This window comes from Muntiacus reevesi, chromosome 5, assembly GCF_963930625.1.
Source record: "Muntiacus reevesi chromosome 5, mMunRee1.1, whole genome shotgun sequence".
NCBI lineage: Eukaryota > Metazoa > Chordata > Mammalia > Artiodactyla > Cervidae > Muntiacus > Muntiacus reevesi.
In genome coordinates, this window is record NC_089253.1 from 76,157,947 (window position 1) to 76,184,881 (window position 26,935).

The 26,935-nt window shown below is 50.1% G+C and overlaps 1 protein-coding gene across 1 annotated transcript in view; it reads right to left on the reverse strand.

Annotated features, from left to right (window-relative positions):
- Positions 1 to 210: 210 nt before the first annotated feature.
- Positions 211 to 26,935, reverse strand: part of PARP1 (poly(ADP-ribose) polymerase 1) — a 41,286-nt gene continuing 14,561 nt past the window's right edge. Inside the window, exons 5-23 of the mRNA XM_065935553.1 lie at positions 25,462 to 25,561; positions 23,601 to 23,717; positions 22,829 to 23,005; positions 20,134 to 20,278; positions 18,203 to 18,343; positions 17,329 to 17,571; positions 16,984 to 17,052; positions 16,736 to 16,868; positions 14,401 to 14,596; positions 11,252 to 11,380; positions 8,262 to 8,345; positions 6,516 to 6,638; positions 5,836 to 5,964; positions 4,280 to 4,378; positions 3,624 to 3,776; positions 2,566 to 2,693; positions 1,741 to 1,802; positions 1,026 to 1,140; positions 211 to 748 (exon numbers count right to left, since the gene is read on the reverse strand). Coding sequence (XP_065791625.1) covers positions 667 to 748; positions 1,026 to 1,140; positions 1,741 to 1,802; positions 2,566 to 2,693; positions 3,624 to 3,776; positions 4,280 to 4,378; positions 5,836 to 5,964; positions 6,516 to 6,638; positions 8,262 to 8,345; positions 11,252 to 11,380; positions 14,401 to 14,596; positions 16,736 to 16,868; positions 16,984 to 17,052; positions 17,329 to 17,571; positions 18,203 to 18,343; positions 20,134 to 20,278; positions 22,829 to 23,005; positions 23,601 to 23,717; positions 25,462 to 25,561 — 2,425 coding nt within the window. The 3' untranslated portion in view covers positions 211 to 666. The remainder of the gene's footprint in view (positions 749 to 1,025; positions 1,141 to 1,740; positions 1,803 to 2,565; positions 2,694 to 3,623; positions 3,777 to 4,279; positions 4,379 to 5,835; positions 5,965 to 6,515; positions 6,639 to 8,261; positions 8,346 to 11,251; positions 11,381 to 14,400; positions 14,597 to 16,735; positions 16,869 to 16,983; positions 17,053 to 17,328; positions 17,572 to 18,202; positions 18,344 to 20,133; positions 20,279 to 22,828; positions 23,006 to 23,600; positions 23,718 to 25,461; positions 25,562 to 26,935) is intronic.

Sequence of the window (26,935 nt, forward strand, 5' to 3'; positions counted from 1 at the left end):
AAAACTGAAAATTTCAAATGCAACCTAAAACTACTACGTATTCCAAGAGCTTCCACATTCGAGAGTCTCTAGAAAAGGAAAGTGCCTTTTGTTTCTCAGTATGAGAAATTGTTAAAGCTCCTCCCTGTGGTCTCCCAACACTTCTCACCGAAAAACAAGAGGCTTAAAGGGTGACAACAATTACAAAATAATAAAAAAAGGAAATTTAAATAGTATGAAATTAGTTTTTATTTTGACTTCAAAATAAACACTTAACATTTTTCCAAAACTAAAGATGAATACTTAGAAACAAGGGTAGAAGATTATTTTTTTCCTTTCCTGGGGAAACCAGTAAGGCAGACGTTCTAACGTGGCTTGCAAGGCTCTTTCATTGGACTAATCTAGACAGTTAAGACCCTCCCCAACTTTCCCTCTATTGTCAGTTGTACCTACCAGGGTTATGGCTGGCAGGAGAAATACCCCAAAACAACCCCCCCGCCCGCTCCCCCACCCAACACAATCAAGGGATTTGAAAAGTTGGGAAAATTGTTGAAACATGTGACCAAGTGTTCATATAAAATCCTTTCTAAGGAGACTGAGTGAAGCTACTATGCCTCAGCAACTCAGCTGAGGTTTCTGCCTGGTCAGTGCGAAGCACGTCAGTCAGCGGGCTGCACCACTCACAGCTCACCACAGGGATGTCTTAAAGTTGAACTTCAGTTTCAGCAGGTACTTCAGATGGACCTGAGCAATGTCATAGACGATGTACCTGGAGGGGAAGTGTGTCAAGGTACAAACGCTTCCACAATGGAGGATGTGCTTGCTGCCCATAAGCTGGCCTGCGGCCACACCCCACAGACCCTCCCAGGTCGGGGGCTGGGTCTCTCATCCTGACCAGGGAGACTGCTGAGCAGAACTATTCCCCGTGAGGCCCACCACGGGACCGTCCTGAGCCAGCCCGCCCCCGGGTGAACGGGCTGCATGTAAGTGGCTCCACAGCCCCAGACCATTGCTCGAGGCGCGCACAGCACACATGTAAAGGATACTCGTTATATAGCAGACAGGTGTCATTAACACCAGAAGAAATCCCTGTCCCGAGAGGCACCTCCACACCATCCATGGTAATACTAGCCGACGGGTCAGGGGTAGTTTTGCCTAAACCTGCAGGACAGAAGTCAGATGGGATATGATGTGGAAACATGCCGAAAACGCTTCAGAGAGATGAGATCTGTGTATACATAGAAAAGACATACAAAACCCAATACTGTGTCCTCCTTCCAGACATAAAGCGGTAAGTATATACCAAGTTCCAGCCTAACTGATTTTCATCAGCATAGTAGTGCCCCCACCCTGCTTTCTGTTAAGTAGAATCCCAAAGCCCTCGCTTCAACTAGGCAGAAGGAAGTCCTAAATCATTATGGGCTATGAGCTATAGCAACTCAAGAAGCTCCAGGTACCACTATGCCGCCAGAAGGCCCTCAATACTGAAGCTTAAAAAAAAAAAAAATACTGAAGCTAAGAGTCAGGTTAGAACCCAAAGTCAGTGCACCTGGTTATTAGGAGTTGGAACGAGAACTCTTCTATGTGGCATTTGTAAAACCAGGGTCATTTGTGGCCAGAGTCAAACATTAAAAAAAAAAAAAAAGAAGAAGAAGAAGAACTTGTAACAGCTAGCCACAGACACTATGATTTTTGGGGAAAGAAAGCCCCTTCCCTGTGCCGTCCGGGGTATCTGCAGCAGCAGCTTCCGAAACACATTACCTTTGACACTGTGCTTGCCCTTGGGTAACTTGCTGATATGCGAAGCGTGTTTCAGTTCATACCTATAAGAGAAGGTACTTTCAGAAGAGCCTCTAAGGTCACTGGGCTCTCAGACCAACAGTATGAACAGCAGAGCAAGGCCACAGAAGCTGCTGAGACCAACACTCAGAGAGCCCAGTCCACGTTCCCTGCTAGGAGCTCCCCTCTGCTCTGGTTCTAGACACAGAAGGTGCAGCCCCCTTTGAACAGCTGGTGCCAATGATCACTGCCAGAAGGCCACTTCCAGGAAAGGGCCTGATTAGAGCTATAGTGTAGCTGCTATTCTGGAACTTTCTGTCCAGTCCATGACCCCGAGACCCCTCTTGGTCTATTACATAACCCTGCTCTCTTTGGGTTATGGTCAATAAGACCAAGGTGGACAACCAATCCAAGCTGGGCCAATCAGATTTTCTCTGCAAGGAATCTGCAACTAGGATTAAGATTCCAATTCAACCTGAGTTGATCTCAGACAGGAAATCTAAATATCAGTAGGCGGACAGGGGCTATGAAGTGACCACTCTCTGTGCTTCCCAGTCCATAGGAAGAAGACAACTGCCAGTTCCTGAGGCCTGGCTGTCTTCCTGTCTTGGTTTCGTGAGGCATTTCTGTGCCTCCCTTACTCACTTAACTTGCACTGGTGTCTGACACCCACCGCCAAACTGGTGGGTCCTCTTAACTGTGGTGGGGAATTTCCAGGATCACCCCTAGCCAGGGGAAGCTCCTTCCTGCAGCTCACCCCATCCACCCCCATCAAGTGCCACCAGCCCCAGAGCTGGGGTTACTCACATGTTTCCAAGGGCAACTTCTCCCAACAGGATCAAGCCTATTGGGTCTCCCTGGGACGTGTGGCAGTAGTTGGCACTCTTGGAGACCATGTCGGCGAAATAGATCCCCTTACCAAACATGTAGCCCGTCTGGAAGGATGGAAAAGGGACAGCTGAAAACCTTCTCATGGGAGCGCTGACTGTGAGCCAGGCGCCAAGAAAACAGCTGTGACAGGTTACTAGCGGCCCCCACAGCGCTCCCCACAGTGGGCAGAGCCCTGCGCTCTGGACCAGGCTGTTTGGATCCCAACTCCAACTGCTGCCTAGGGGCTGTGAGAAGTCACTGGATCTCTCTGGATCCACCTTTCTTCGCTGAACTGGGGAAAAGAACCCTATGGGACTGCTGTGAAAATTAAATGAGCTACTAACGGTTTCTTAGACCAGGGTGTGGCACATGTGAACACCTGGTAAACACGGCTATACTTTTTATTCCTTTAAGGGAAAACGGGGTTAAGAGACGTTAGTGTTTGCCGCCGCACAGCACAGCGGACTCTGCCACACTATCGAGTCCGGTCCGGTCCTCAAGCTCCTCGCTTTCTACAGCCACAGAACAAGGGGCCTGGCAGACCCTTAAGTTCCTGCCTAGTGGGTCACATCTGTAACTGAGCAGCTGACACAGCGGTCTGACTTGGGTCTGGGTCGGGCTCTCCCGAGGCAGACTGGAGGTCCCCGGCTTGGAGGTGGGAGAGGCAGGTCGGGACTCAGCCTGGCCCGTGGCCAAAGTCTGTGCCCTCTGCCAGGCAACACACCCAACTGTCATTCACAGCAGGGTCTGGAAAACACTTCACTTCCTCTGTTCCAGAAACTGTGTGCAGCCTGGCAGTCGGGCCAGGAGAGGGATGTGCAGCAACGCTCACCTTAACCACGATGGCTATGCCTACGTCTTTAAACGAGGCTGCATGGTCACAGAGGCACACAGAAGCTTCCCACACAAGTACCCCCAGGGCTCAAGTGGAGATGGCTGCAGAGATGGGCAGAGCCCACCCCTCTCCTGCTGTGGCTCCCAGGCCAGGCACGTACCACAGGCGCTTCAGGTGGGGCTATTCGGAGACCCTGGGACAGGATGCCTGCGAAGTTGGTGGTCCTGGACCCGTGCCACAGGAGCCTCCGGTTATGCAGCTGCTTAAACGGCTTGTAACGCTGGCTCTCCCCTTCGCGCTCTATCTTGAAGATCTGGTCAGAGTATTAAAAGGAGAGAAGTGGAAGGAGTCACCAGTTACTGTGGGGAACTGGAAGATCCAATGAGGCACAAGGACAGAGCTGGGACACGTGAGGCCTTCTGCAGTATGTAAGGTGTTCCAATCAGGCTGGGATGTGGCAACAGGCCCCACTCAAGGTCTCGTCCAGCAGGGACCAACAGCTAAAATTCATACTGCGTGCAGCAGAGGCACACCTGAGGCACTTTATTTTGAATCTCTCTTAATAGTTCTGATTCCAAAGCTAGGTTAGAACTAGATTTTTGGAATGGTAGGGAGGACATGTCCTTTAAAACAGAATAAAAAGCTAACCTCAAACCACAAGACTATGGACTTTTGTGTCCCACAAACAACTGCGTCATTTCTTCTGGTTATTTAAAGCAAAGTCAACCGCTCTTTTCTACCCAGGCCCAGGTCAGAGGAATGGGCCAGGAAGAGCTGGGAGAACACAAAGGGGGCAGAGGGAGGAGACAGCCTTACGTCAACGACTTCCAAGTCGTAGGCGTTGTGTGTGGTCGCGTGAGTGTTCTTCACATACTTCCTAATGATCTCAGCTTCTTCAGAATCTTTGTCCACAACCTAGAAGTAAGTAAAGTGTCTTGGAATCAGAGCAAGGAGAGCCAGCCACACAGAGGCAGGGAGAACAACGATAGGCTCAGCTGACGCACAAGTAATACATGACTCATGTGGAGCCCAGGTGGGAGACAGTCAGCCTGTGTTCCAGGCCCCCCACCTCCTCGGGCATCAGCTTCTTCATCACCTGCTTGCATGATCCCAGCCTCCCTCCTACTTAGAACCCTATGCTTTGGGACATCACAAAAGCTAGGAACATGGGGCTCACTGTCTGGGAGTGGGGAACCTCTACAATGAGGAGCTGGCTCTCAGGTAATAGTCCCCCTAACCATAACTTAAGCAGGAGATCCTGGGTTCAGTCCTTGGATCGGGAAGATCCCCTGGAGAAGGGAATAACAATCCACTCCAATATTCTTGCCCGGAGAATTCCATGGACAGAGGAGTCTGGCGGGCTACAGTTCATAGGGTCACAAAGAGTCAGAAACGACTTTGTTTGTGTGTACTGAACTGAATCATGACTTAAAGCCTGGGGGCCAGGAGACACCCTGAAGCCAAGACTTGTAACCAAAAGCAGCAAGGATACGACAGACTCTAGGGCTTTTGACGATGGTGATGGGTGCTCCATTTGAATCCTCTGGGACAGGCACATTGTGGCTCAGAGCAAATGTACACTAAATAACCGTCAAATAATGCAATCTCTGCCGAAATCAATGTGTGTGATGGGACTTATATTTTCACAGTCTAATCCAAAGTTCAGAGAACGCAGAAATTCTAGTTCTCCTCATTGCCTCTTAATTAAATGGCCTCACAATCATTAATGGAGACATTAACAACCCCCTTCATGAAGAACCAGGTATCCTACCCTGCATACACCCACACACCACATAAAACCTATACTTTGTCCTAAGCACGGAACAAAGGCTCTTTTTAGTTATGTAAACACAGGACACCAGGCTGAACAGATCCTAGTGTACTTGAACCTCCTCACACTGCAGGGCAGGACATGGGCTGTGAAACGAGGCACATGCGAGGTGCGAGACCAGGCTCAAAGCCAGGGCAAGCTCACAGCTAAGGCAAAAATTTCTTCGGTTGGCCAAGGCAGGGTGATTTCTGCCCAAGCCTCCAACAGACCCAAGTTTAAGAACTGTGTGCACCAACACAGCCACTCTGACTCCAGAGAACATGAACCTAGGCACTGCAGCTTTATTACGGCTGCCATCAGGCGCCTGCCTTGACTTGGAAGCCTGCCTCGCAAACGAGGTGCTTCTTTACAGATGAAGGCCGCGAGTTCTCGGAGGACCACAAGCAGAAACACCTGGGAACCTTACCAGGATGGTCAATCCTTGGACCCCAGCAATCTGTTTCAACAAGCTCTCTAGGAGATCTTGATGCATGCTTAAGTTTGGGGACCACTGTTCTTGGGACAGAGGGTCTGATGCTTCAGAAAGGGCGGGCCCTGTTACCTTAATCTCAGTTTTGAGCTTCTCATAGTTGACATCAATGGGGTCCTTGCTGCTGTCATCAGAACCACCCCTGAGTAGACTGTAGGCCACCTCAATGTCCAGCAGGTTGTCCAGCATTTCCACCTTGGCCTGGAGGAAAGGAAAACCTTGAGCTAAGTACAAGGTGAGAGAGAAAGACCCCAGAACCCAGACAACGTACAACACAGACAGTGACGAGGTCCCTCCCAGGTGTCCAGGGACAGCCCGTTCTCTCTTCACAGGGAACAGGCCTAAGGATTCTGGAATGCTAAGGAGGCTTGCTCCCTAGGGCAGAAAAGGCAGAAACCACATGGCCGTGTGTGTGGGGTTTCTCTACTACGCACTGGTGACAGGTGGAGACCTCTCACTGGCTCTCTAATGAAGGAGAGAGGGAAAGCAGGGACAAAGATGCTCCCCCCTCTCCTATGGTTCCTTTTCCCCAGACGGATGTGGTTCAGCAAGGGCAGGAAAACCCAACTCTCCTACTCATGGTCAGGCTCCCAATATGGGGAGAAACCCTACTTCGAAATGAGAGCCCAGCGGTGGGCCTCCAGCCCTGGCCGCTGTCCTCGGGGATCACAACACAGAGGGGCAGTGATGAGGGAGTGACGCCCAACCCTGCACAGCCCAGACCCATGGCCACCCCTGGACCGTGGCGCTACCTGCACGCTGTCTGCGTTGTTCAGGAGCGGGGGCTTCTTCATCCCAAAGTCGTGGGGGATCAGGGTGTAGAAGCGGTTGGAGAGATCCAGGATGTGAGAGTCACTGCTGCCCTGGGATAGTGCCTTTGTGGGGAGGGAACAGAGGGAACAGCCTGAGGCACCGCTGAGCTCCCAGTACCTGGCCGGACTTTCTCCTCTGGAAGCTGGATGCTGCTGCCAAGTCTGTGTGGCCAGGCCAGGAAACCACCCTCCTGCAGTGTCTGTCACTCACCCGGGCAGCGGCAGGATCCCATCCTCAAACTGGGTGGCTCAGGACACATGGGATTCCTGTACATGATTTCACTTGTACAGATAGTTGTGCATTTACACACCCATAAACCCTGCACCACTATGCAAAACGTTCACTGGGGCATCTTGGTGGTGGGCACATTGGCTGTTGCTGCAGAAGTCTTTCAACTTTCTGCATGTTTGAAAAGATTTCACAACAAACTGTTGGTGACTTCCGTGGTGGCCCAATGGTTAAGAATCTGCTTTCTAATGCAGGGAATGTGGGTTCGATCCCCGTTTGGGGAACTAAGATCCCACATGCCGTGGGGCAACTGAGCCCAAGCATCATCAACTACAGAGAAGCTTGTGCACTGCCACAAAGAACTTGTATGTCACAACTAAGACCTGGCCCAGTCAGAAAAAAGGTTGAGGGGGAGGAAAAAACCCCCTTGCTATAAAATCCAATCAGGCCCCCTTGGCCATTGACCTTCATCTTTAAGGGGGGGTGGGGAGGAATTTGTCTTGAGCGCCACCTAGAGGGCCAGGGTCAGTCACACGAAGGCGAGCCCCTCCCCACGCCGCACTCCTAGTTACTGCTCCACACAGAAGGTGCTCAGTAAATGCAGAGACGAGGAGCTGGACCACTGGTCAGTGCAGGCTTGGCCGACACTCTCAGTGCCGACAGGAGGGTGAAGGGGCGACGAGTCAGCACGTGAAGCCCTAGGTGGGCTTCTCACGGTGACACGGGCTTGTCCCCATTGTAAACCTCTGCCTGTGCTACGGGCTGCTCTGTGCAACAGGCAAAGGACACCACCCCAGCCCCTCCACCTGGACATTCTGGAAAGCAAAGAGCTCGGGATGAGGAAAGCCTTTCAGGTTTCCGGCAGCAGGTAACAAGGAAAAAGGTCAACTCCTCAGGATTGGCTGTAACCGGATTTAACCGCTACATTTCAGGGCCTCCTCTCCAGCACCAGCCAGAGTCCACTGCCCTGGCCCGACTTCAGTGTCCTGTGTGGTTTTCTTCTTTCATGTGCCACTCCCAAACACACGTGGAACCCTCCAGCCCCATCCAGGGAAGAGGATGGAAGGCACTGGGGACGGGGGGACCTTGGGAGATGCTCAGCAAGTTGACGTGGAATGAACATGAACAAGAGCAATGCCTCAGCCTCTCTTAAGCACACACAAAATAAAATCATAATATTTTCACGAGGCAGGAGAATGAAATTCCTCATCAGGCATACAGTGTTTACTTCATATCTGACAAGTGAAAACACTGCTAATTCATTAGGATTGTGTCCATCTTACTTTCTCTGTCATACTTGGTGAATTGAAAACCATCTAAATCAGCAGAATCAGTATGTCTATTTCCTTAACCTTGAATAAATATACTGCTACATTCCCCACCCGAGGATGAGAGGCAGCCCAGGAGACACCCCTGCCCCCTACACGGGGCAGCTGGAGGAGAGGTTGACGTCTTACCTGCTGGACCTCACTGAGGATGGAGTACGCAGCCTGGATCTGCCTTTTGCTCAGCTTCCCCAAGGGCATCTTCTGAAGGTCAATCTGAGGAAACAGGGGGATTTTTTTCCCTTTGAAAGTTGGGGACTGTCCGGGGCGATGACGGGAGAGCTGGGCTGAACACCCCAGGCCTCCTGGGCTCCCAAAGCAGCAGCCACAGTCTGGTCTTCCGAGGGCGACCTGGTGACCCAACTCCACAGGCTCTGCAGCCCCGCCCCCAGTGCAGTGAATGGGAGTCTGTGCGAGAAGATTCTTGTTCATTTCGTTTACGGCAGAGATTAAGCCAAGCCCCCACCCCTGGATTGGGTCTGAAACAGTCCCACACTTCTGGAAGACACAGCAGGACTCTCATCTAATTCCTAAGTGAGACCCTCCCTGGGGTCTCAGAGCCAAGGCCATCCCCAGTCAGAAAATAACCATAAGTGGTGAAAGTTATTTTTAAAAGGACATGTTCCTGGACATACATACTGACATCAATATAACAATGTACCCCTCAAATCAGTCACCCCGAAGGTTAAACATCTGTCCCTACAACAAACAGTGCTGCTCACAACACCCTGGCAACCAGCAGGAAGGCAGGGAGCTGGCTGCAGTGGGAGAAGCGTGAACTCTGTGGCCAGGGGTCTGGTCACCAGCTAGCGAGCGAGGCACCCACTCCCTATGGGAGCGACCTGCCTGAATGCTGGCTAGATCCCCTCCTCTGTCAGCCCCCTACAGAGCCCCCTGCTCTGAATCCTGAGCCGCTGTCTCTAGGGTTGTTCCCAGCTGACCCCCCGAGCTCCTGGCCCCGGGATTGCACTTAGCCCATCTTTGCGTCTCCAGCACCTGCAGGGCCTGGAACAAAGATGCAGCTGGACAAACCCTCAAGAAGGGGAACTGCTATCTGATTAGATGAAATATTAAGAGAATGTGAATGTGCTCACAGCCCAACAGGCACCAGTCAGGGACCAGTGGTGACAGCGTCTGCAGCGTCAGTACCGTCCATCCATCCCCAGGGAGAGCTGGTTTCTGGGAAGAGTTAAACAGTTGGAGTGCAGTACAGACAAGAGGGTGGATAATGTACTCTGAGCCAAGGACACAGTACAGTAAAAGAGCAGAGTGACCTGAGCATGGACTGTGAGTTGGCTCTAATGCAATTCTAGAGAGGGAACTCCAGAAGATGCTCCAAGAGCAGAGTGACCAGAGTGAGAGCAGAGACTCTGAGGGAAGCATCTCCCGGAGCTGGGTAATTCTGGTGCTGGTTTTAAGAAGACCTGGTCTCTCTAATCTACATCCTTACTGCACAGACACAGCCCACAAGAACAAGAGAAGGGCTCAACCAGACCAAGCCACCCCCACTCCTGACTGTGGGCTGCAGGGGGGAAGGAGGCTGCAAAGCTGGAGCGCGGGCTCTGGACTCAGTGCACACCCGCCCCGCCCCGGCTGGGACTCTGCTCTGGGCTCAGGGCTCACCGGCCTCACGGGTAGCACACAGTGCCCCTGGTTACTATGTTTCCTTATCTACCTGGCCACCCCACCCCATGTGGAGTCCACTGGGCTGGGAGTGGGTGCCCCATTCTCCACATGCTCAACCCACTTAGTTCCCCGGCTCTAGGTTGTTTTAGAGTGTGTGTGCGCACTTAGCTGCTCAGTTGTGTCTGACCCTTTGCGACCCCGTGGAGGACAGCCCGCCAGGCTCCATTGTGCATGGGGGTTCTTCAAGGCAAGAATACTAGAGTGGGGTTGCTATGCCTTCCTCCAGGGCATCTTCCCAACCCAGGGATTGAACCCAGGTTTCAGGCATTGCAGGTGGATTCTTTACTGTCTGAACCACCAGGGAAAGCCCATTTTAGAGTGCAAGACAATCTCAAAAAAAAAAAAAAAAAAGAAAAGTCATTTCACAGAAAGAGACTGGGTCTGATGACAGCTGAGAAATTCTATGGATCACAGAGAAGCCAGAAAGGATATGTGCAACCTTTCTTTTAAAAGATTCATGAAATGAAGATGCCCCTGCTCGCCCCAGCACACCTCTTCTCTAGGCATTCTTGCTGAGCCTGCCCATGAGCTGTTCAAACTTGTCAGACCTCCCAGCCAGAAGCCTGGTTGTATATCTACTTGAACAAGATATCTGCACAAGCCCTAGTTATCGTCACATCTGTTAGGGGTTGTCTAAGACATGACCCAACAGTGTAACAACAGCAGAGCCCGAGCAGTCCTGCCAGGCTGGGCTCAAGACAGGGAGATGCAGGGCTGAGGAAGAGAAGCTGCTAGTGGTCTCTACAACCCAAATTTGTCTTGTCTTTACCAAGGCTGGCTGGCAGCCTCTAGGAAGGCCCTGGGAAGAAGTAGAGAGGAAGCAAGCTGGTGAAGGGGCGGAATGGTCAAGGCTAATAATCTGCAACCCTTGCACTCTGCTGGTCCCTGCTTCTTTTTCAAAGCAGCCCAAAGGTTTGAGGCAGCAAGAACAAGGAGCCCTTCTACATCCATCTCCCAGGGGAACAAACAGAGAAAACCTGGCCCTGGCTGGTGGTCCCCACCACTCTTCCTTGGACAGAAACATGACTGATCCACTCATCACTTCCCACTCCCCTCCACCCCATTAACTGGCTGGTATGAATTTTATCTGATGAAGCAAGTGTCAGAAGCTCTCTGCTGGTCACAGCAGTTCTTTCCCTGTAAATGGGCTCCATCTTGGACTTCCCATGACAACTGTGAGTGGCCTGTTTGGTTGAGCCACAAAAGAACTATGCCCCACACTCCATTATGGCAACTTCAAGGGAAAAAGTGCAATGGGGACAACATACCATCTATTTCATAACAGGCCAGTGATTCTCTGTGAAAGTGTAGGTACCCGAGGCCTCAGCGCTCCTGTGTGTCTCAGGCTGAACACCAGCCACTGAACTCATTGCCAACTCAGCACTCCAATCATCCACCCCAGCAAATGTTCACAAATATAACAAAAGTGCAATAACCTCATACTCCACCATGGCTTTCTTCATACTTTCCACATCAAAGATCATTTTAATGAGGTTCTGCACTGGCTTGGGGAGCTTGGACTTGGTGCCAGGGTTTACCGTCAACTTCTTTACTGCCTCTTCATCCTGTAGGGAAAATCAGGAAGAGACCCAATTAAACCACCCAAGCAAAGTTGCGGTAGTGTCATCTGGCAGAGAAAGGATAGAGGATGGAGTGCCACCAGCAAAAAAAGAACTAAAAAAGAAAAGGTTGTGTGTTCATCAAAAAGGTTTAGCGTTAGTTGCCAGGAGGAATATGTAGAGTATGGACAGGATGAAACTGCCTGTGCACCCCAGGTCCTCGTGGCTGCTCCCAATTCTTATTCCAGACACCACCGAAGCAGACAGTTCTGTACAGGCAGACCTGCAGGCACCCACACTCTCTTCATGCCCGCACTGCCTCCCACACTGGGGGGGTTGCTGGTGCCCTGTGCCTGGGAACCTTCCCAGAGCCCATTCATGCCCAACATGGAAGTGCTGGCAGCTACAAGGGCAAACGTGGACCCAAGGGACACTGGACTGATGGACAAATTCTGCCTCCTTTCTTCTTACACTGCCTCACCCAAGACTGAATTCACACAGCCTTCTCTATAGTGCCAAAGGATCAAGCAACCAGTCCCACTTCCTGCAGGCAGCTTGAGAATGTTAAAGCACATACAAGCATCATCCCTACCCCTCACCCCTGCTCCCTGGGATTACTCTTCCTAATATACTAACAACTGCCAGCTGGGGATCCCAGGCTGAGCCAAGACCCTGCTTGAATGAAGGTGACTGGCGCTGGGCCTTGCTCCCGGAATCTGCCTGGCTTAATGAAGCTGCAGAGAAGAACCCGTGTGCTAGTGTTCAGGGCTCACAGTGGCTCTGCTCTCAATGCTGAGACACAAGTCTTCACATGCTTTCTCATCTCCTAGCTGTAACTTTACTTGAAGGCAAACTATTAATACGTTAGAAAGCCTTATTTACATGCATACACTGTAACCAGTAACGCTCAGGATAGTAAGCAGAAAGGCATACAGATGTGTACATCAGCACCATTACAGCGAACATCTAGAAATAATCTAAACATCTAACTGCGGGATGGGAGTGTTGTTGGGTAAATTACAAACATATATATATCCACCCATGAGACCTGGGTTTTGATCCCTGTGTTGGGAAAATCCCCTGGAGGAGGGCATAGCAACCCACTCCAGTATTCTTGCCTGGAGCATCCCATGGACAGAGGAGCCTGGTGGGCTGAAGTCCATGGGGTCGCAAAGAGTTGGACACGACTGAGCGACTAACACTATTACTACTACCAGAGGATGGAATTCTATACAGACTTAAAAAATGATGCTCTAGTTCAGTACCATTTAACAGAGTAGCCCCTGGTTCTGACATGTGGTCATTCTGAATTGAGATGTTTTAAGAGCTAGAAATACATCAGCTATCAAAGACTGAATTAAAAAAAAGGAAAGATATTTCGATATCAACATATCAAAATGATAATATGTTGGACATTCTGGGTTAAATAACTAGTATTAATTTCACTGTTCTTACTTCTTAAAATGTAGCCACTAGAATATTTAAAATTGCGGAAGTGGCTGCATCTCTCTGTTGGACAGCACTGCTCTTGAGGACATGGGGAAATACTTAGAACATTAAGGCAAAAGGTGGGTGGTGGCGACATAGTGCGTAAGGAAAGACTCCAGGGCTACGATGGCTGAAAGTACCTGTGAACTGAAAAGAAGAATATAAAGACACATATCTTGAGCTTAATTTTTTTTGTACCTTTGTACAACTCAGGTGCTAGCTACCCTTCCTTGCAGTTGAAAATATAATTGCATATAATTTACATGGTTTCTCTCTATCCTCAGCACATCTGTGGGTTCAACCAACCATGGATTGTATGGAACTGAAGTATGTACAATGAAAAAATTCCACATGTAAGTGGACCCATGTAATTCAAACCTGTTCAACTGTACATCTTTTTGAAATGCAAACAATAAACTCAGGAGGGAGCACTGCTGAGTTAGACCAAGTATGTCCAACACTCAAGTCCAAATTCTCTACCCCAACATTAAACAAGAGTTAATTTCTGTTTTTAATGGTAAAGTTCATGACACTCTATAAACTAGAGAACTTACAGTTTATAAATTCTTCAAATCCCCCTTTGAGACATGTTAGACCACAAAGATTTGGATTAAAACCTGTACCACTACAATAAACCTCTTTCCCTCTGCATAATAAATGTGCACCACCTCTCATTATAAAAGCAACAGGTTTTCATACAGAAACAATGTAAGAATTTTGTCAAAACAAATGGCTTCAACAGTATCAGTCAAGAGACACTGTATATTACCAGTCAAGTTGCCTGGTAATATACAGGGAGACGATCAAGCTACAAATAAAAATAATGGGAAATTATCAGGAAATAATTTAGGACTAAAAACTGTGACCCAGGGGATCATGTAGCCACTATAATTCTATCTTGATGATAAAGCAAGTCATGTGACCTTCAGATAAGAAACCTCACTATGAATCTATGAATTCCTCCTTTGTGTTTAAGGAGCAACTTCAAAGACTGCTCCTTTGTGACAGTCTTAAAAATGCTCACACTGTTCTTACAAGCTTCACTTCACACTTCATGGAATAGATTTTATTCATGAAAGGGCATGGTAAATGCTTTTCCCGTGTTCATTAGGATGACTGTGTAGCTTCTATCCTTTATTCTACTCATGTTATATTACACTGATTTGATTTTTGCATGTTGAACCAACCTTGCATTCCTGGGATAAACCCTACTCAATCATCGTGTCTAAATCTTCGTGTGCTGCTAGATTCAGTTTGTCAGTATTGTGTCAAAGGTTCTACATTTATATTCATAACTATATTGGTCTGTAGTTTTCCTGTGATGTCTTTATCCATCTTTGGTTATCAGGATAATACTGGCCTTGTATAATGAGTTGAAAAGTGTTCATTCCTCTTCTGTTTTTTGGAAGAGTTTTACGAAGGACCAGTATTAACTGTTTAAATATTTGGTGGAATTCATCAATGATGTCCTCTGATTCAAGGCAGGTTTTTAAAAGAAAACCTTTTACTAGCACGAGCAAGTGTCAGAGCATGATTACCTGGCCGTAGTCAATCTCCAGAGGGTAGAACTTTTTGGGATGCTTCGTAAAGGTTTTGGAGTGCCAGGCATTTCCGGTTTTCTCTTCATATAACTTCATAAAATGCTCAATGGCATCCTCCTTGGATGGCATCTGCTCCAGTTTGTTACTACCAATCACCGTGCCCACACGGCCCCAGGACCTGAATATCCAGTACCTGTGGGAAGAGAAGAGGAGCATCAGATACAATTTCGTGGGTCGGCCGTTTATATTTCAGGATGAGCTTCCTCTCCCTGCCATTTCCCTTGAGGGAGAAAAGAGTTGCAAACACCCCAAAATGACCGTGACTGACAAACAGGGACAAAAGGAACCAGTATTAAACCTTTATTTTAATTTCTATTAAACCGAGAGTTGTTAAGTTTAAAGTAATTTAAAAATGCCCTTCCATATCATACTGGCAAGTGAGCTATTAAAAGTACCAAAGAACAGTTTAACCCTGGATCTGGCAGCTGAACTTGAGGAGTAAATCCTGAGGCCTTTACATGGTGGTGGTGTAGTCACTAAGTCATGTCCGACTCTTGCAACTCCATGGAGCGTAGCTAGCCAGGCTCCTCCGCCCATGGCATTCTCCAGGTAAGAATATTGGAGTGGGTTGCCATTTCCTTCTCCAGAGGCCTTTACATAAAAACATCCAATTCCTTTTCCCAAATAAACACAGCAAGTATTGCCTGGAAGTCATGCATTCATTAATGACAGGTACTAAAAAGAATGAAGAACCTTTGGCTCAGATCAGAGGCTGAGATACGATGAAATGGGAGGGGGCAGGAGAGTGGTCCACAAGGTCAGCCACCTACAGACCTAGGCTAATATCCTCAGTTTCCACCTCAAGCTAGAGCTAAGTCCCCGGTACTCTAGGGGCAGGGCTGCCTAGCTTTGGGGGAGTCCATTTTTCTTAGTGAAAATCATGCAGAAGCTAAATCTCACACAACAATAAGTACAGATACAGCAGTAAAATCAGAGATTTCAAAGAAAAGCTGGTGCTTCCTGCTGGTTTTCTGGGTTACTGCCCAGAGGCATAAAAGTTCATTCTCTGTTGGTTTTTTCCCCCTCTGGAAATGTTTGGAAGATACCACATGGACTTAGCTTGAAAAAAAATCTTCTAACAGCCCATAATGTCCTTTCCCTATAAAAAACCAATAAATCGAGGCCACCAGGATAAGCCACCCATTTGAAATCACCAGTATAACTTCCTGTGTGTTGGTGGTAGACAGTTCTGTTCTCACTGCCTGTGGTCAACGAACTACAGCACTCAGTGTGTTTTTACAAAAACCCTACTCCTCCTCCTGCACTAAAATACACAGCTAGCTTTTGGAAGGTTATGTTAACAAGCAAGAAACCCTATCTTCAAATCTCCAAGAGTCGCCAGTAAACTAATGATATAGGATTTTATTTCTTTACAAGCTTTAAACAGCCACATGGATGTTATGTGCCCTTGTAAGGTCACTTTTGAGGTTCACGTTTTAAAACCTTGTTTTATTCAAACGGATAGTCTTTTGCCTTTTGGTTGTGTTGTGTGGCATGTGGGATCTTAGTTCCTTGATCGGGGATGGACCCTACACCCTCTGCATTGGAAGCATGGGGTCTCAATGACTGGACTACCAGGGAAGTCTCTGAGGTTCACGTTTTAAATGACAGATTTATGAGAAGCTGAAGAAATGGGAAGAGCCTGAGCCTGCCAGTGCCTACAACTTGCAGCTGCCGAGATTCGCCAGCTGCTGACGCCTCTCCCCGGGGCTGCCACTCTCTCAGGGGTCTGCCTTTCAACGAGTAAAGCTCTTTGAATCTCTTGGACTTCAACAGGTAAACTGTTTCCATTTGCTAAGAAGAAAAGGTCAAGTTCAAAATACAAAGTGCTTTTCTGCCACCATAGGGTTTAGCAAGAATTCCTTTCACACCTCTCCCGCTTACACATAGCTCCCACTCCACAGTGGCTGTAACAAGGGCCCATCCGCTCAGTGGAGGACCACTCCGACTAGATAAGTATGGGCAGTCAAGCCAGCCCAGTCTCTCAGCACCCCAGGACTGGCTCTTACCTGGCTCCATGACGTTGAAAATAAAAAATAAGCAAAGAAGCAACGCAAACGCCTTTGGTAACCAGGTAGTCTGAGGTGACATGGATGACCGAGGACAGCAAGGCTGTTCAGGGGCCACGGTCTCTTCCCTCCTTCACTGAAGACCTCACCGCACACCTATGATTGAGCGGCGGCTGGTCCCCAGGTGTGTGGACAGCCCAGCTCCGAGGGGCCTTGCTCTCAGGAGCGTGCTTCTCTGGACACTTCCCCACCCCCTGGCGCACCTGCTCTCTTTGTCATCCTCCAGGAGCTGCAGCTTGTAATACGAGTTGGTCCCTTTGACGATGTCCACGAGCCCAAGGGTGGCGCTGAAGACCTTCCCACCTTTCTCGAGGACGTGTGCGTTGTGTTCCAGACCTGTCAGGACAGAGCTCCTGGGAGTCCGTCCCCACGGTGGGGAGGGAGGGGACCCTGCTGGTTCCGCAGGACCAGGGAGCCCTGCAGCCCGCTCTGTTCACTCCCATTTCCTCACCTGAATCAGGGTCGACAGCTGCGCCTCCTTTAAGAGTTAATTTCATCCTCTTTTCAGATTTGTTGGTACCTTGGAAGGAAACAGAGAAATGCAAACATTAAAAATAAACCAGAAAGGGGAAGGTGGCAGGCAGGGCAAATAAGTCATCTTTGCCTGTATCAGAGTCAACAGGGGATGTGTGCGTTTCCTCCCACCACCCAAAGTTGCTGCCATTCTGGGTCAAGGGAAAACGAACTGAGGAGGCTGGTGTGGGCAGCACTCATCAGACTGTCGGTGCAGAGGGAGAGGCTCTGTGCCGCTGGACCCAATGGGGCCACAGGAGGGCAGGGCTGCCCAGGGCCTCACCTTCCTCCTTGACGGGGCCCTTGCTCTTCTTGGAGGGCGCGGTCCCTGACTTCCCTCTTGGGGCCACTGCTTCAACAGGCTCCACCTTCACCTCGGCCCCCCAGGGGGACAAGAGGTGGGTGGAGAGCAACTCCTGAAGGCTTTTGGTGGAGGCAGAGATGTCCTGGAGGAAGACCTCAGACACGACGCGGATGTTGGCTTCTTTTACTTCCTCCATCTTTTTATTCATCTTGTCCACCTCCTCTGTTCAAATTGGAAGGAACAAAACGTGAAATCTCAAATTATTCCAGGGTCGTTACTTACTCAGTACTTTCCTCACCACTCAGTTTTCTTTTCCTTCAAAATCTAGCGCTCAGGAACTCTGCTCACTTTGCCAGTGGCAACAACTCTCCTTTTCTAAGGTGTGATGAATGAGAGCTGCTTTCTCCAAACCCTTCTACAGAACAAGATGTCAACAAGGATTTCACAGAGAAGGCGAGTCAGGTTTGTATGGGAAAAGTGGTGTAGTGCTCTCCACTCTTGGAGACGTAAGATGGTCATTGGTGTAATAAGCCTGCAAGAAATCTGTGGACCCTGAACTCTGCATTTCAAGCCTGCTTAAGCTGTGAACTTTTGTTCTGGTGGAAAATCTACCAACATCTTGTGAACAGTGCTAAGCGACAAGAAGAGTGGGCTGGTCTTCAGACACGTGAGCACAGACCACAGCAGGGAGCGAGGCCAAGTTATGAGAGCCCATGCCCCTTCACAGAGAACCTGAACCGTGCCCGCAATAAGAGACACACTCCTAGGGTCCCCCTGTGTGTCGGACACTGGGCTCGACACAATCACGAGAGACAGACAGGGTCCCCCTGGTTCTCAGGCCAGTGAGACTTACTTTTGGTGCTGATACACAGGGAGGCCTTGTTGGCCGTCCCTGTCAATTTCCCCCCGAGTTTCTCGATCGTGGCCTTCACTTCATCCTTGTTCTGGGAGAGTTTCCCAAGAGTCAGGATCTTCATGTTGGATAATGGCTTGTCTGGAATGGAAAACAGGATCATGAGACAGGGCTGCTGCCTGTGGTGGGGGGAAAGCAGAAAACTACACAGCAGCTCCCAGGGAAAAGTCAGACAGGCTGCAGGGCCCCTGAATGGCCTCAGCACCTTCTCTGATCAGGGAGAAATGGGTCTCCTCAGGAAAAAGGCCACGTAAACAGCAAAGAGCTAGAGTAACAGGAAAGCAGAGGACAAGACAGCAAACCGCACCAGTCCTTGGCACAGAAAGGGCCAGCTGCGGATGAGCCATGCACTGACACCGTTCTATAATTAGGCCATGAGCAGGGATGTCTGGGGGCGTCTGGGTCTGCACCACAGACAAGGAAGGACCAGGGGTCTGGGCAGCGGTGGGCAGCCAGAGTCGTCATATTAACTCACAATTCCTTCTGTTATTTTTCCCCCCATTCTACAACTAAAAACAAACTACAATCCTCACAGGATACTTACTAATCAACCCCATTTAAAAAAATCAGTATCGTCCATGACAACCACAGGAAGTTCTGGTCAGCAGGACCATACTGAGTGGAGATGAATTCAGGCACCAGGAACCCCGGCATTTCAGGTGTTCAGCACTAACCCCAGGCCAGGAAGACCTGGATCAGGAGTGTGCCTTCTACTTGTTGCAAATGGAGACATATAGAGCTTGTGACACATTTCCGCAAGTGATGCTGTGGAATCCTTTAAGCCATCCCTGTAAGAGTCCCTTAGATCGCATAGAGATCAAACGAGTCAATCCTAAAGGAAATCAGTCCTGGATATTCATTGGAAGGACTGATGCTGAAGGTGAAGCTCTAATACTTAGGCCACCTGATGTGAAGAACTGACTCATCGGAAAATACCGATGCTGGGAAAGACTGAAGGCAGGAAGAGAAGGGGACGACAGAAGGAGATGGTTGGATGGCATCACTGACTCAATGCACTTGAGTTTGAGCAAGCTCCGGCACTTGTCGAAGGACAGGAAAGTTGGTGTGCTGCAGTCCGTGGGGTTGCAAAGAGTTGGACACAACTGAGCGACTCAACTGAACTGTGAGGGGGGGAACAACCAGAGACACCCACAGGGTTTAACTGAAAGCTGGCCGAGGTTGCCATAGGGAACAGAACCACTGAGCCGTGAACTGTGAGTGAGGGGGAAGCAGAGGGGACGCTCAGCACAGGGCCCGGATGCTGACCCCGCTGAACCTACAGGTATGCTCCCGAACCCAGCTGCAAACAGTAGGGTGACTCGGGATGACCACACGACCTCTCCCCAGGGGATGGAGGTAGGGCACTGCTGGGCTCACATTCACAGAATAATCCTCACCCTCCACCTGCCACACGGTGGTCACAATTATGCCACGTGTCTCTGGGTAAACAAAGACAGCGGCCCCTTTCTGCCAGGAAAACACAGACTGATCTCACCATCTTTGCTGGTGTGGAATGCCTCCCATGTCGATCACAGTGTGTACAGCGGGTCTCTGAGGGGACAGAGCCCCAGTGTGACATTAGGCTCGGGATGAATGGTGGGGGTGGAGGTGGGGGGCTGCCTGGAGGCGGACAGGTGAGACCTGGACTGACTCTGCTCAGCAGTGCAGACTCAGGCAGGACAATGTCCCCACCAGTAACCGTCTCCCTGATCCTACTCAGAAGCCCCTCCCCAGCCTTCCTCCTCCTGCTGGGAGAACAAGGGCAGAGTTTGCCCATGGGATTGGCCAACAGGAGAACCCAGCCAGATCCCCTCTCCCCGCTAAGCTCAGGGCCCCAGCTCTCCCCACCCAGGCTGGGCCCGGAGCTGTACCTGGGGGGCCGGAGGGCACAGCGGCAGGCGCTGAAGCTGCGGAGGGCGGGGGTGCCGCCCCCACCGGGGCGCTGCTCTCTGGGGGGAATATGCGGTCCTGCTTTTTGATCTTCAGTTTCTTGAAGTAAGAGATTTCTCGGAATTCCTAAAGAACATAAGTTGTAGTTAAGAAACCAGTTTTCCCTTGAAATAACCAACTGACAGAGCAAAGAATCTTTTTCTTCTCACAATAAAGAATAACAAAATAGGAAAACTAGAGGTCTTTAGTATGAAATAGAGTTGATATAGTATTTCAACAACAACAGTTGCAATACTGTTGATGTAGTACTTATTACCAGCACTTCTATATTTGTAATAGAACTGGTACTATGACGCTTTAAGAGAAAAAATATTTTTCTTAAAAAACAAAACAAAACAAAAAACCCTGCTGATTATCTGGTCAGGGGACCCCTGCTGGAACCTGATTACAACCCTCGGGTCTCACTCTCAAGTTACAATCCTAAGGGTCAAGAGGCATCTTCCTAGGGTCATATATCCTTTCCATGACCAAAAGCCCCCCAGACTCGCCACACCCTGGGAGAGAGATAATTACCTGGAAGGAAATCAAGGCAATTCTTTCTCCTTCCTAGAAGCGACCGTGGATGCAGGCGGCCTGACAATGGTCAGCGTGCAGCACAGTCCACCTGCACCCCAGGTGACCCCTGTGGGCTCTGCTCTAAGTAGTCACGCAATAAACATCACATGCATGCGGCTCAGGGGTACTGGGTCCCTACTCTCCTAAGTCATCAACAAACAGTCCTTCCTCACTGTATCGCACACGGACCTCTGCTGAATGTTATGTGGCAGCCTGGATGGGAGGGGAGTTTGGAGTAGAATGGATACGTACATATGTATGGTTGAGTCCCTTCAACCATACATATGGATGGTTGAGTTACAACTGTTTATAACATTGTTAACCACCTATACTCCAATACAAAATAAAAAGTTAAAAAAAAAAAAAGAAACGGTCCTTCCCTGCTAGATCCATGGTCAATGACCATTCAGTGCATAAAACATATGCTGGGCATCTAACATGTGCCACACATCACAGTGGGTTTAAAAGAGTTTTGGCCTTTGAGAAACAAACTCAGCCTTGACTGAGAGTCAGATATAAGAAGGCAACTTCCACATAGGAGCTGGCTTCTAAACCAGAGGCGTGCTAAAGTGATGCAACGCTGGGAATGTTGGGTGGGCTCCTCAGAGGCAGTGACCCGCTCAGCTGGCTGGAAGCGGAAAAGCAGGCAGTTAAGTAAATGCATCAGACAGGTATTGTGATGTACTGGGAACACACAACTGTAGTTGGTTCCCCACTGCTGAGTGTGTAATGAAAGAGATACAGATGAGGATGGACTGGGGAAGGGGTAAGACAGTGACAGAGAGAACGTGTATGTCAGGTGGTGAGAGTAATATGTGAAGAGGAATAAAAGAGCCAAAAGAGGGGCTGCAGAAGGCAGCTGGAGTCAGATCATGGAGGTCTTTGGAAAAGGGGGTTCAAGTTAAGGAGATGCCCTTGATTCTGTGATCCAAGCCCCTGGTGGCAGCACAGTCCCTACACAGGGCCTGTAAGTCCATGAGTTGGCCTGGGCAGCAAGCACTGTTGACCTGACAAAATGTCTTTGCACACCCAGGTATCCTTTTATAACAACCTTTAAAAACTACACATAGATGCAGCGCAACCGACATATCAAGAACAAAACAGTTCATGCAACAATCTTATCTTTTCCCCAACCTAAGATACTGAAAGGGATACAAATACCACAAGTGGGCTCATAACATTGACATTCTCAGAAGAACTGGAAAAATATTTCTAGAAGAAATGGGGAATCACTGTGAGGTTTTAAGGGTGGGGTAGTGACAAAGTCAGATTTGTTTCAGAGCAGCTGCATAAGAGGTATTCAGTAATTACGGTAGGAGACAGAGAAGGCAGGAAAAGAATGTGTGCAAAAGGGGAAATGTGGGAAAGCGGTGATCAGCCCCGATGCAGGTGACAGTTACACATGCTGCTGGTCCAAATGCTCCACCCCAAGGAGAAGACACAGGCAGTGAGGGAATTTGACAGACATTGACCCTAAAGCCCAGTGAGCGGCAGGGCCACGACCGATCCAGGGGGTGCTGGGTCCTTCCAGCAGCCAGCCCCCTGACACTGCTGGTTCCCCAGCAGCACGGCTCCTGACAAGGTGCCCCAACTGAGGCTTTTTGCATTCTGATAACTCAGCAGAGAGAAGGTGACAGGGGACATGTGAACCCTGGGTCCTACTCCTCCTCCAGCACCTAGGCAAGGAAATGTCTTTGAGAAGCACCCTCCTGTCATAAAGGCAGGAATTGCCACTGGTTCACCACTGTGTCCCGTGTGCCCAGAACAGTGCCTGGCAGAGGGCAGGCACTTGAGAAACAGAAATTAAAAATGACTCACAGTCTTCACATTTTACACCAGCTAGACAAACCTGTGCTCCAGCTGGAACTGCACTGGTTCTCCATCTGTGCAGTTTGCAAATGTACAGAGCCAGTGACATAATTTTATATTCTGATTATGAGGAAGGCCCCAGTGTAAAGAGGTCTGAGACACTCTACTCTGCAGTCGTGGAAGCACACAAGGAGGGACCAGGTTTTTCTGTAAAAAGATCCCAAGACTGCTCCCACCTCCCACCTCACTTACCTTTGGGGTCACCCACTCCTTCCGGTTGGGTGTCTGTGTCTTGACCATACACTTGGTCCAGGCAGTCACGTCCCCAGTACAGTAATAGGCGTCGCCCTTGAAGACCAGCTGGCCTGAGCATTCCTCACATGGAAGCAGGGCGCCAAACACCAAACCGTCGGCCACTCGGTCCAAGATCTGAAGCCAGTGAAGAAACATGTCAGGGAGGAAAGGAGGGGGGCCGTGAGAGGACATTTGCCAATGTGGGATGAAGAGCTTGCACAGACTTCACTTGCTAAAAAAGGGAGTGCCCTGAGGCTCCCTAACATTCCCCAGGGGAGGCGGTTCATGGTTGGAGCGTGGATCTTACGTCCACGCACGAAGTGTTCCTGCAGCTACCCCTTCCCTCGGTGACTTAGAAATAGAGGGAGAGCTCAGAGCACCCACTATTTCTGGGTGCACCGGAGTGACGGCAGGGCCTGCTGGGGAAACGGCCCCCGTGGCCCCTGGGGAGTCCGGGAGGAAGGCAGCAGAGAGCCCCTCGGGCCCCAGTGTGCGGCATGAACACATGAGGCAGACGTGCAGCCCACCTCAGTGCTTCGGCGCCTGCCCCTTCCTGCCCCCGCAAATGGCGACCTCGATGGCGATGACCATGCAACACGACTGTGGAATGCCGCTCCCAATTAATACCGGCAGGTGTTCAACCGGAGGGCCTCCCACACTCCACCGGGACAGTCACCGCACACGGCCTGGCCGCCTGGCTCGCGGCTCCCGTAACACAAGGGCAGCTCACCGCCGACTCCCCGGAGGGCACTTGCTGCTTGTTGAAGATGAGCAGCTCTTTCAGGTCGTTCGTTGAGCACGCTTTCTTTAGCTCGTCCTTGACGTTCCAGATCAGGTCGTTCTGGGCCTGCGTGCGACAGCCAGCAGCTGAGAGATCGGCTTTCCTCAGAGAAAGAGACCCAACCAGAGGAAGGGTCCACCCTGGCCCTGATTCACAGCCCTGCACTGAGCTGCCCCATCCCAGGACTCTGCTCCCAGCACGGGGTGCCGAGTCAGCCTGGGGTCCCTGGAACCAGCCCCTCAGAGACAAGTCTCAGGACATGCACGCAGGAAGGCACCGGGTTTATCTGTCCAGCACCGAAGGCAGAAGGGGTGGCTCCCCAACGACCCGCGAGCGAGCTGGGGCAAGCCCCAAACACCCCGACCTCCTCAATCGTGAGTTATGCTTGCTCACTATCGTGAACAGACTTCAGCTCTTCTGAAAACAGAACTGTAAATCTCTGTGGTAATATTTATGCAGTGCTTACTCTTCGTGGGCACTTTTCCCGTCACTATTTATTCTCACATCTGCTTTGCTTAGGAAGGCAGTGGCCTCCCCACGGCAGGGGAGCACTTCCTCCCGCTTTAGGGGACTGGGCGAGTCAAGGCCGGTTAGGCCTGAGACCCCACCTCTGCAAGACAGATGGAAATGCCAGCCCTCTCAGCACCGGATGAGGACTTTAATGTGACAAAGCTGCATCGCACACATAGGTGGGGCTGGTTCCCCCACCCCACGTCCGTAAGGGCCTCTCAGTAATACTGACCCCTGAGACTTCCCTGGTGGTACAGTGGCTAAGAAGCCGTGCCTCCACTGCAAGGGGCACGGGTTCGATGCCTGGTTGGGGAGTTAGGATCTCACATGCTGTGCGGTGTGGTCCCAAAAAAAAGTAAATATGCATCATTTTTAAAAATAAAATATACAACTAAAAATATCCACCCCTGCAGGACCACGTGGTGAGCCTGGGACGAGAGAGGACGAGGAAGAAGTCTAAGGGCGCAAGGTGAGAAGGAAGCAGCAGAAGGATGCCACCTACGTGACCAAGGACGGGAAGCCAGCACAAACGGATGTGCCGGGTTGGGGAGCGTGTGGAGCATGGAAGGAAGAACACCAAACCCACCGCAGGGGCCCTGCAGCCAGGGACGGCACAGAACAGACACGTTTTAAACTCAAGGACAACTCACACCGAATCTGTGATCCATATTAAGCATGGAAATCACATCCCCAAGAAGAGACTGACTGCGCCCTCCTAGTTTCCCAAACACTCGCCATTTCCTGGTTGATATTTCTCACTCTGCTTTGATATATGTTTACCAACATGGTGATGAATATCTCTGGTCAATGACCACTGATCTAATGGGCAGTTTTCTCCTTTTACTATATGCCTTCTATTTTTTTCCCCCCAAAAGAGATTTTCAATTAAAAAAAAAAATAGAATTTTATTTCTTTCAGTCATTCTCTGTCCCAAGAACCTTGAGTATCCTTGAATTCAATACCCAGTTTCCAATGTGCTCTAGGTCTGGGATGCAGTGATGCACTGTGTGGCTGAGGCATGACATACCTATCCCAGCAAGAGGCCGAGTGGGAAGCAACAGCTCGGCTCCCACCAGCCTGGCCACTGGTCTGTTGCTGAAAGCCCACTGTGGATGCTTTCATGTTGCTTTGGGAAGAGGGAAGAATGTCTCGGGGGAAAGCCAGGCTACTGAACAACAGCTATTGATTTGGGAGTTTTAAAAGCTCTTACAAAGCAGGACACCCGCACCTCCTTGAACTTTCTCCCCAGAATGAGGAAAGACTGAATGGCGAGAGGAGAGACACGCAGCTCGGGACTCACCTTGAGGGCCTTTTCAAGTTTAATCTCCTTGTCTTTTTCTTTTTTAGATTTCTTCTTGGCCACCTCATCTATTCCATCCACCTCATCACCTTTTCTCTTTCTGAAAGAGACACAGGATGTGAGAGAAAGAACCAGAACCACTGAAACCCTGAAAGCCAATGCCTCGGGTGACGCAGCATCCTCTAATGCGGCTCCGCCAGGCGCTGCCCACTCAGGAGCTCGCCATCTGCTCAGGCCTGCAGCTGCCACTTCACGACATACTCCGCTAGAAGGACGGGCCAGCAGTCGCTCCAAAGCCTTGGAACAATCCGGCGCAGCACCCAGGACTTAGGCCCCATCAGACATCGAAATGCCACCCATCTCCGGGCATAGACACGATGGCCTTGAAGGTCTGGGAGGGACTATGCTAGAGGTTAAGGCCACCGCTGAGGGTAGCGACCGCAGAAGAAAAAGGACCAGGGTCAGGCACCGAGTCTTCAAGCTAAGACACGGGGCTGCTCCTGAGGCCAAGAGGCTGCTCTCAGATGCGGGAGGCTGTGCTATCATTTAAAGCCCAACAAGAAGCAGTAGTCTAGGCGCTGCCAGCTGGCCTGCCCCAGCCAGGTCAGCAAACGATACTGACCACGTCCAGGAGCATCACCCCAGACTTGACAGAGGGCCCCAAGGGTCATCAGTAGCCCCCAGAAACAGGGCAGGTCAGCCACGGTGGTTAATGCTTTCAGCTCTCACAATGGCCTGAGATGCAACGCCTGCATTTCCCCTCATTCATTAAAGTGGGGAAAAGTATACCCTCTACTTTGTAGGATCGTGGTGATGGTTAAATGAATTATCCTGCAAGAGGCTTAGCACAGTGCCTGGCACACCAGAAGTGCTCAACCAATTCTGGTGGTTACGGCATAAATGGAAGCTTATACATTCTTCTTACACCTATACCAAGTGTCAAAGCACTCTGAGGACTCTAAAATCCATGCCTCTGACTTTCTAGTTTAACATTCCAGAGCCACATGTGCTGTACAAAAAACTTGTGCGCTTATTTCATTTTTAAAATTTACTATTGCTTATGGCTGCTCAGGGTCTTTGTTGCTGCATGCAGGCTTTCTCTAGTTGTGGTGCGAGGACTTCTTCATTGTGGTGGATTCTCTTGTGGCAGAGCACGGGCTCTAGGGCACACGGGCTGCAGCAGTTGTGGCACACAGGCTTAGCTGCCCTGCGGCACGTCGAATCTTCCCAGACCAGGGACTGAACCCGTGTCCCCAGCATTGCAAGGCAGACTCGCGACCACTGGACCACCAGGAAGTCCTAAATGCGCGCATTTAGAACTGAGATAGTGCTTGAAGGCTGCGTCTACACTTGAGGATGCCACGGGGATGTGAGAGTGGGTCGTGGAGTGGTGAGAGGAAAGGTGGTGGTGGATTCCAGTCAGGGGAATGCTCAGATGGGGCAGTCAGGAGGGTGCAGCGGGCTGATACAGACT